This window comes from Kryptolebias marmoratus, linkage group LG4 (genome assembly GCF_001649575.2).
Source record: "Kryptolebias marmoratus isolate JLee-2015 linkage group LG4, ASM164957v2, whole genome shotgun sequence".
NCBI classification, from domain to species: Eukaryota; Metazoa; Chordata; class Actinopteri; order Cyprinodontiformes; family Rivulidae; genus Kryptolebias; species Kryptolebias marmoratus.
The window spans coordinates 17,265,883-17,275,746 of record NC_051433.1 but is presented as its reverse complement, the minus strand read 5'-3'; the positions used below and the strand labels follow the sequence as shown (position 1 = coordinate 17,275,746).

At 42.6% G+C, this 9,864-nt stretch overlaps 1 protein-coding gene across 3 annotated transcripts in view; it reads right to left on the bottom strand.

Moving 5' to 3' along the window:
- Nucleotides 1-9,864, bottom strand: part of per3 (period circadian clock 3) — a 17,943-nt gene that overhangs the window by 2,571 nt on the left and 5,508 nt on the right. Inside the window, exons 2-21 of one of the 3 annotated variants that reach the window (XM_037975495.1) lie at nt 8,580-9,005; nt 7,707-7,864; nt 7,466-7,584; nt 6,773-6,971; nt 6,075-6,126; nt 5,076-5,221; nt 4,812-4,890; nt 4,628-4,734; nt 3,930-4,086; nt 3,690-3,798; nt 3,426-3,554; nt 3,195-3,303; nt 2,969-3,080; nt 2,722-2,864; nt 2,477-2,641; nt 1,963-2,214; nt 1,029-1,864; nt 732-915; nt 307-493; nt 164-221 (exon numbers count right to left, since the gene is read on the bottom strand). In XM_037975495.1, coding sequence (XP_037831423.1) covers nt 197-221; nt 307-493; nt 732-915; nt 1,029-1,864; nt 1,963-2,214; nt 2,477-2,641; nt 2,722-2,864; nt 2,969-3,080; nt 3,195-3,303; nt 3,426-3,554; nt 3,690-3,798; nt 3,930-4,086; nt 4,628-4,734; nt 4,812-4,890; nt 5,076-5,221; nt 6,075-6,126; nt 6,773-6,971; nt 7,466-7,584; nt 7,707-7,864; nt 8,580-8,875 — 3,564 coding nt within the window. In that variant the 5' untranslated portion in view covers nt 8,876-9,005 and the 3' untranslated portion in view covers nt 164-196. Of the gene's footprint in view, nt 1-163; nt 222-306; nt 494-731; nt 916-1,028; nt 1,865-1,962; nt 2,215-2,476; nt 2,642-2,721; nt 2,865-2,968; nt 3,081-3,194; nt 3,304-3,425; nt 3,555-3,689; nt 3,799-3,929; nt 4,087-4,627; nt 4,735-4,811; nt 4,891-5,075; nt 5,222-6,074; nt 6,127-6,772; nt 6,972-7,465; nt 7,585-7,706; nt 7,865-8,579; nt 9,006-9,864 lie in introns of those variants that run through there. The other 2 variants (XM_037975492.1, XM_037975494.1) reach the window with 2 other exon arrangements.

The window sequence follows — 9,864 nt, the reverse complement described above, 5'->3', positions numbered from 1 at the left end:
GTAGAAGTTACGTAAATGGTCAGAAGTATGCATAGTCATCATGCATTGATTTCTGTATAAATACGCCCTTTCTCAAAGATACTTTGGGATTTTGGGGCAAGCTGATCAAGAGTAAATGTGTCAATAAAATCCCCCATGCATTGGCTGGAATCCAACGACTGCGACTGTCATTTCGGTGTGCGACATACCTGGCTTTTCACCCACAATATCTCCTGCTGCTTCTGATAAAAACAGAAGGGGTGAGTAATGAGCCCCTAGAAAGGTCCTGGCAAAGGCTCTTACGGTCAAAATGCAGCTTATATGTACCTGGGGTGTATCTGGTACGTCATCATGACATGCTCAGGTGTGTGCTGGATCATGCTCCACAGGGAGTTCTCCACTCGGGTGTCGAAGCTGCGTTTGTGCTCCACCGGTGCCTCCTGGCTCTTACGAGCTTTTCGTGACGTGTCTGACGAGTCGTTGCTGGCAAAGTACTTGCTGCTGTTGCTGCTGCCTGTAATTCGACAAAAACTTTGCATTTTAGTAAAACTGTCAGTCCCTCCCCTGTCTTGCATTTAGCGCCATAGTTTTATGTATTTATTTTATTTATTGGCAATGTAAAATAAAGAAAGGTTCTCATAAAAAAAATATAAGGATAATCCTCCACGCAATAAAGTCAGCATCTAAGATATAAGAAGAAAGTTTGACAAAGTAATTTAAAAACATTGTTAAGTGTGTGTTTCCATCCTCACCAGTGTGTGAGGTGGAAGTACCATTGGAGCCAGAGCCAGAGCCCAGTGACCCAGACTCTCCTGATCCAGAACCAGAGGCATTAGAGCCAGTCCCTGACCTGGCATCTTCCTGCAGCAGGAGGTCCAACAGCTCACTGGATGTAGACTGGGCATCATGATTACTGGACTCACAAGGGGCATCGCCCTAAACAAAGCAAAGGTTTATAAGTTAGCACTAAACCTGAATATAGTGTTGTAACATACACTGCCTGGGTGTTCGAAATGAGATGAAAGTAGACAGGCAAGAGCCAAACTTACCTCTGTGGCATGCAGTTCGTGGAGGCTTTCAGAGTGGTTGTGTCCAGTGCTGCTCTGCCCCTCACTCAGTTTGGGAAGCTCCTCCTGTAGCAGGTTGAGCTGCAGAGGAGAACTTGAGCGAGAGCTGGAGAACAGAGCCCGAGGTTCAGCTGCTTCTTCCTCTTCCCCAACAGAGCTAGCTCTCTGTGAGCACAGAAGAAGGCTGGGTGAAGTCTGAGTGAGGGGGCCAGGTTGGGCCTGGAAGTGAGGCTGAACGAAGGAGGCACTGCCAGGTGCAAAGCCTGTCATAATGTTGGGAGCTTGGGGTACTGTGGAGGAAACGGAAGGGAGGTAAATGGAGGGGAAGCCTGGAGTGAAAGTTGGATAATTGGGTAGGATGACTGCCATGACAGGAGCTGTGTACGGGTTAAAGCTCTGAGCTGAAGTCATTGCGTGTTGTAAGTTGTAAAAGTTCTGGACATTCTGCAGGGGCTCCATTTGGACTGGTTGCACGCCTGGATGGCTCTGGCCCGACTGCGTGATGTTAAAGTTGTAGCCGAGCTGGCCTGGAGGCTGCGGCATTGCAGGAGTTGCTCCAGGCAGCTGCTGTGGTCTGGGCAGCTGCTCAGTGCCAGGGAAGAACGGCACCTGGAGCGGGGACGTTTGGCTGTGGGGTTCGGCCATGTGGGGGTGCGAGGACTCTGAGGAGGGCCAGGAGGAGTCAGGAACCCGGTAAGTGGGGCCAGTTGGGGAGGCATAGCTGTCTGAGGAACCTTGGGGTTTGGGTCGCTTGTGTCTGAGCTTTCCTCTTCGAGACCGATTCCAACCTCCAGCACTTACTGGGCGTAAGTGGTCTCCTGCAGGAGGACAGACAGAACATAACAAAAAGTCTAATTAAAAAAGTCTTTTAACACTTTACTTTAGAAAAGGTGAATTTCTACACAAATATACAAACCTGGGTGGTGGGAGTGAGCCATTGAGCTATTTTCCAGCTGCAGATAGGAGCTGTATGGACTCTGAAGGATGCGATGACGGAATCGATCCACATATTCTTGTTCCTCTTTCTGGGTGTGAGCTGACAGCACCTCCTTGGTGAGACCCACAAACCTTCGCTCCTCTGTGGCAGGGCTCGGGGCTGGACGGACAGGGGTTACAGCGACATCGGCAGGCTCGCTGCCCATCGGGGCGTCTTCTGGTGCTGTGGCCTCTGTGAAAAACAACAACAAAAAAGAAACAGGGAAAAAATGCTGTTCAATAGTGTTCAAAACGATTAAAAAGTGTGGTAGAAACTTTGCTAACTACACACAAAAAATACAATATATTGACAACAGACAGGTTATTTTTCACCATAATTCACAATCTCATATCAAACAGTTAGTTAATTAAAATGTGACATTTACAAAACAGTTACACAAGATCATCCCAGCAGCTTCCATGAGCCGATTCACTGATACACGTTTGTTTAGTACCTGACTCGGGTTGAGGCACATGGACGATGGTGCTGCTGTACGAACACTGGCTAGTGACAGAGACAACACTCATGGCCTTAGAGGACATGGTGATGTCTGTCAGAGGCGCCCCGACAACTGCTGCAGCTGTAGGGCCCACTGACACCTCACTGTCCAAAACAACCACTGGAAAGTGAGGTGAAAATACGTTAAGACCCCGGACTTGCTTTTGAATGAATGCTGAGACGTGCTCTGTGTGCTTTTACCTTCTGAACTTGCCGGAGCCACGTTCGTGGCATCTGCGGGCTTGTCGTCTTCTGAGGTAGAGGATGAGGAGGAAGAAGAGGTGGCCAAGGAACGAGACTCGCTCTTTCGTTTTAGAACTTGACCTGCACAGCCCTCCAGGTATCTGCATCGTGCAACAATCCAAAAAAACAGTCATGTGCCTGCAGGAACTGAGTGCTTCAATGGGACAAATATGTGAAGCATCATTACAATGCTATTACTACACACCTGATGATATTATCCACACAGTTGATTTGCTGATAGGAGGGGATGTGTGTTTGTTTCCTGCTTCCATTGTTCCCTCTGGTATCAAGGTTGGAGGCTGAGGGGAGGTGAGGTACTGCAGAAATAAAAAAAAAATAAAAAAACATTTTAGCTGATATCAAGTGTGGCAACCTAGAATATATTTTCTTACTGCCAGTTTTATATTTCAGTGTCTTTGGTTTTGCTTTACCTGTGGTAGGTTTGTCAAGAAAAGCATTTTTTTGGCTGGAATCCAGACACGTCTGTCGGCCCCAGGTCTTTGCTCGGTTCACGTCAGCACAGATCTGCTGCAAAGTCATCTGCAAATACACACGCACACACACACGCACACAACCACACACACAATGTCTCAGGAAGAGTAACGTTTGCAGTATAGTTAAAGAATGCACACATGGGGTATAATTTTACTGCGATGTCTCACCGGCTCCCGGTGCGAGTCCTCCCACAGATTACCATTGCTGTCGCTTGAAGACGCAAAGCTGATGTAGTGCTCGTGAGAGCCGTTACTCCCCAAACTACCGTAACCACTGGAGCCGTTGTTGTGGACCGGCTTTGGACAACAGACACAATGAAGTGAATGTAGTGAAGAGTATTTGCGTGGATTTGCACAAACATCATTTTAGATGAACTGATTAACTGTAGTGGTGAACATGTTTGTGTCGTTTTCAGTGAATGAAACAATCACCTGCAGGAAAAGCTTGTAGATTTTTGCTTGAAGATCTTTGATTTCCTCATAAGTGACTGGAACGTTTTCCTTCGTGTGAGCGGCAAACACATCCTCATTCAGAGGACTCCTGCAAACAACAACAACAGTAGCAGAGCATTATCTTTATCATCACATTGTTTGATTTAAATCACTAAATATATTTTACTTAGAAATAAATTTCAAAGAAAACAGGTGAATAATAAAATTAATTGTACGTACGTTCTGACTTTGTGCCGTCCGATAATGAAAGCCACCTTTCGGCTCCAAGGGTTAATAAAACTGGACCAGCTGGTGTCCAAGGTGATGTAGTCTCCATTCTGACAGCGCAGACGCATCGGAGAGTGCTCGAACGGAGGCTGGCCGGCGTACTTTAACACTGCAAGGCATGAAGACAGAAAAGATAAACACCAACTTCTCACAGTAACCAACAGTAGGTAAAATCCTCTCTCTCTCTCTGAACTTATAATTTTTAAATGAACTGTTTCAAAATGTTTGACGATTCAAACACAAGATACAAAAACAACACAATACTATTTATTAAACCCTGTATCTATTAACAAATAGTACAAAGACAACATATTGAACACCTCAGGAAGCACTGCATAAAAAACAAACAATTCTGCGGTGAGTTTAGTACAACTTTTGAAAATGGTGTCAATGAAAGGTTTGTCACTACGTTCATAACAACAAGATACAACTTCATGCATGCATACAAACAGATTTAAAATAAATTTTGAGTTTCAAGCTTTATGACTTCATTATTGCACTACTTTCATTTACCTATAACTTTGAAATGATTTGCAAATCACTGCATTCTGTTTTTTTTGTTTTTTGTTTTACATTTTAAACGCTGACAGAATTTTCTTTAGTAAGGAAACTCCTTCATCACCAGACCCCCATCCTCCTGAACCGCTCACCTTTCCGATGCATGGACAGCATGAGGGGACGGTCCTCTGGGTGGATGCACGTCAGTAATGATGTGCCAATCAGGTCCTGTGGAAGGTATCCAAGTAAAGGCACAGCCCTGTGGGAAATAATCATCAGATGAGCTCCCTTATCAAAACTTACTACAGATACTGAATTATCTGTGTGTGTATTGACCTGTCATCAACTTCCAGGAATATACAGCCAGGGGAGTGGGTTGTAGTGAAGATGCGCTTGTCCATGGGGATCCGAGGTGCTGAGCAAAGAAATCATAGAAGACAAAATATCAGGAAAACGTATGGCTTTATGCTTCTACAAAAATTAGTGTGCATACACTCACAATCAACATAACCCGACAGAAACATAGTAATACAAAAAAATAAAAAAAATGAAAGGATGCAGGAACAGGTGGATATTACTTAAACAAGATAATCCCCGTACCCTCATATCCAGAGATGATGCGTTCAGCCAGTGCCAGGCAGCACGGCTCCTCCTCCTCCCCACTTCCTGCTCCCTGCACCTTCAGTAGGTAAGGTGTGATCCGGAAAGGATTGTACCGCATCTCACCGTCACGGTCCTTGCTGCCCCTGAAATGTTTTTTTTTTGTTTGTTTGTTTTTCTCTTGGTTTAATTAGAAGTGAAAATGAACTCACAAATTTAAAAACATTATGCACTGTTGAGCTACAAATGTTGCTACTGTCACATTATTCAACTTATTCAAGTCGGCATCAATCAGTAAACTCCTTCATTATGTGGGGTAACTTCATCTATCTGTACAAACTAAGTAGCCATAATATTATGTCCATCCACCATTTTAAATAAGATCACCTTTTTAGCACTAAATTAGGTTTGATTATTTGTGACTTTGACACAGAACATCTGGAATATCCTGAAGTGTTTGGTACCAGCACATGAGCAGCAGATTCTTCTGGCCTTGTAGTTTGTGGAGTAAGATCTTTGAGGATTGGGCCCGTTTCCTATCAAATCCTTTCAAAATCATAACTGGATTTTTTGAAGTTCAATTGGACACACCTGAACCACCACTAAACAGCTTTTTTTTGTTGATTTCTGCTACTTCCTGATAAGCGGAAAGCTGCAGGTGTAGGTGACTGCTGTGCCTTCTTTTTAAGCAGGTGGCAAATGTCAAAGTATGATTCAAGATGCAATTACTTTTTTTTCCCCATTAAAACACAAAGTGTTGGTTATTTTAATCTAATACTGATCATATACTTCTGGCTGACTAATGTGTATAGTTATGTAATAAAACTAAACATATATTGAATTATTTTTTTAAAATAAAAACCAACACATTGAATTATAGAATAAATCTACAATGCGCTTTAAAGAGTTGGTTTTAGTTGTGTTTCTCTGACATCCACTGGTAAAAACTACCTGTTGCAGGTGATTTTTTGACTTGAAGTAAATATGTGAAGGACTGACCTGATCCTGCAGAAGAAGGACTTGACCTGGGCGCTGTCAAACAGAACTCCAGCTGCAGAGGCAAAGAGGGGACAAAGTGAAATAATCTGAGTTCAGTTTTCAGTTTATTTGCCTCAACGAATCACCAGAAACACAATGTTGTACAAACTAAACTAATATAAAACGTATGTTATATGAATGTTAAAGCAATCAAGTCGGAAAAACTAAAACATAAAACACTTTATTATCTAAACTGAATAATCTAGAAAAAAAACTAAAGACACCTGGTTTTAAACTCCATGTGTTGTGCCGTTTGGTTAGGATGTTTTTATTTAGGTGATAAAAAGGGAAATTAGAGTGTCTTTCAATAGCTGCAGCAGCAAAGAGCTGTATCCTTTGTGTCTTGCCTCATTAGAAATGTCTCACTGAAAAAAAAGACTCACAAGCTCTTAATAGGATTTAAGTCATGTGAGCAAGGGGTCGAGGTCGTTACTCAGTCATCTTTGAGGGTTTTGTTGGCTTCGGTAAATGCAGCAGACTTCTTTCTTCCTGTGCTACATCTGCATCTTTCAGAAACTGGTGTTTGGTGTAGCTGCTGAATGTGACATCAACCGTTTCATGCGCAGTAATAGCCGCTTTCTTCCACCACCCAACTATTAATGGGTAATAACCACCTCACGCATGCTGAAAACGTACGGCATGCTAAAATGTAAACATACCCGAGTGCGAATTGCTCCACGGTGGCAAATGTGGTTGTGCCGTGTGCGAGTAGAAGACATTGACATCTTGGTGGAAGAGCAGCTCAACAAACTTCGCTGATTCTAGATACTTCCTCTTGCAGCACAGCAGGCTGGGCGCCTGCTCCGACGTGTACAGCACTCGACCGCTCGACAGGGAGAAAATCATGACGAACGAATCCTACGCACAGGGACACAGAGATGTATGTGCGCGTATGTAGAAAAGAAAAAAAAACATGCACACAGGCAAAGCAAGTCAGAAACACACAGAAGGAGTTAGCACACATGCAGAGGCGTGAGAGAAAAAAAATGTACGTTTTTTTGCCAGAGAAAGACTGTCAATTCAAGCATCAGAGCGCTGAATCTAATTCAAACTCAACAAATGGACTTTGTAAATGTGGCCACTGTATGTAAGAAAGATACAAGTTCCAGCTCCTATGAGTAATGCATCTACATAAATCAGCAGTGTGCAATCCTGGTCCTGGAGGACCACTATCTTGCAGGTTTTAGTTGTTTCCCTGCTCTTCAGCAGGTCTTCAGGCTCTCCAGAAGCCTGTTAATCACTCAAATCAGGTGTGTCGCATTAGAGAAACACCTAAAACATGCAGGATGGTGGCCCTCCAGGACCAGGATTGGACACCCCTGACATAAATGAATACGTGTGTGTCTGCATACCGTATTTTTAAGGTTGTGCTCAGACGTGACTCTCTCCAGCTCTTCCAGAGTGCAAACAGTGGCATCTCTCCGCTGATCCTGCCCATTTCGCATGAGCAGCTTGTAGTAGTCACTGTTGGCTACAGGTGATCAAACACACACAAAGTTTAGAAAATAATCTGAAACTTCATAAGGGTTAGTCAACAGAGTTTAAATGTTCAGAGGGATTCCATGTTTATGTCGGTCTGGTTCCTCAGATCACCTTGAACCTGCTTGACACAGTTGAGAGCATAGTTCAGGGCCTCCACGGTGCTGGCTTTGCTGCGGCTCCGCTTTTCTGAGGGAAGCCTCTTTTTCATCTCAGCAACTGTGGTCATCATTTCTCTGCGGTCCTGGCCTCCGCCGCTGCCTGCATGCTCACTGACGAACACAGCCAGAGACACCGCGAAACAAAGATATTCAGATCAGACGCCGCTGAAACGTACAGATACAATGTATGTGGAGCAAAGTTTTTAAAGAAACTTGGATTTTAAAGCATATAAGTTGAATAATTTAAGTTCAACTTAGCTTTAAATACTTACAACTTGCAAGCAGGGGACAAATGTCAATATTTATTCATTTAATTGTTATAATTATCAAGCTGTATTTTGCCATGTGTGCTATGATCTATAAAAAGTGTATTTCTTCGTCTTGTGTACTTTTACAAAAATATTAAATGATTAAAGAGATTTAATTTTTGATATACTGTAAAACTTTTTCAGTTTGATTTTATTTGTGCAAAAACCTTCGTCCAATAATCTGGAAGATATTATATAGATAATGTAGATTATCCTATCTATTTAATTTTGTGATATAAAAAACCTTTACAATCTCACCGTTTTTGGTTTTTATCTCTTAAATAAAATACGTTTTAGCTCAGTGCTGCTCATGCATCCTGCTTTTTTGGATCCATGTCTAGAAAAGTGTAAATTCAATATATACTAAAAGCAAAAGCTCCAAATAAAACACAAAAACAAAGCTTTGCAGTGAATGTTTTGTTGTTGTCGTTTTATTTAACCTTACAGTTAATAATCGACACAACACCACTGTTGAGGGAGAAACTAAACATTGAAATCACATGCAACCAAGTCGGTACCTTTTAGTGAACGGTGAGGTGGATCCCGTGACACTTTCAGGGCTTTGATTGGCCGAGGAAGAAAGATCGTGTGAACTGTTAGTCATCTCCTCATCTTCTTGCCCCACTTCTTCTCTCAAAGCTCCTCCCTCCCCTCCCCCGAGGCAGTCGCCCTGCACCAGTCGATCCCGATGCCCCGAAGGCATCCCCTCGTCCCCCTCAGCCTCTGCCGAGGAAGACGGCAAAGCAGGCTCCTCCCCATCTGGACGGCCGTCACCTCTTGACATCACTGCACTCTGGTCACTCATTAACAGCATTCTGTCCAGTCAGACTTGTAAGTGAGAGTCTTCATGTGTTCGACAGAGGGAACAGGTTCCATGTGGGGAAGGTAAATTAACATTCAAGCAGTTAGTGTTGATTCCTGGCTGTAACGGCCTGTCTGGAGCTCTGCAAGACAGAAGAACATAAAAAGAAACGATAAGAAACAGCAGCACAACGAAGTTTAAAGTGCTAAATTTAGTTCTTGAAGAACTAATAGCAGCTGAGAGCAACAATTTATTCGGTCTTTTGTAAGGTGTGGACCACTACACCAGTGAAAATAACTCATTAAATTAGTTAGGGCTGCAGTGAAACATAATGGATTTATCTGCATCTGTATTTTTATGACTCCGCTTGGCTCAGAAAACTTGAGTTTAAACGGCATAAGAGTCTTGGGGATTTACCAAAAGCCCAAATGTTTTAAAAAACAACTTTCTTTTTATTTGTTTTTTTATTTTTTTACAACCACTACAAAATATAAATTCAAAAGCAGCATGAGCAAGGGCACGATGTTTTCATTTTTGCGAAAGTGAACAAACACAATCTGCCCTCTTATCTAACACTGCTGGTCTGTCTGATTATCAGACTGACTCACTGCTGTCTGACTCACTCACATCACCCATGCTGGGAACACATTTCATCCATCAGCGGTTCCTAAACTCTGACCGTCACTACAAACCACTCAGACATCATTATTATCATGAGAATTAGCTTTATAGCAGCTTTAAATTACAAAAAATATATATTACAAGTGCCTCGTCTTTTACAGTTTTGAGCTGTTTCAGTTACAAATTATTGGACATAGTAAAAAAAAAAGAAGCAAAAAACCTGAAGCGATGTACTTATAATCAGCAGACAGGCACATACACATGGCAGCGAAGGAGGACATAATATACAGGTGCTGGTCATAAAATTAGAATATCATGAAAAAGTAGATTGATTTCAGTAATTCCATTTAAAAAGTGAAACTTGTATATTATATTCATAC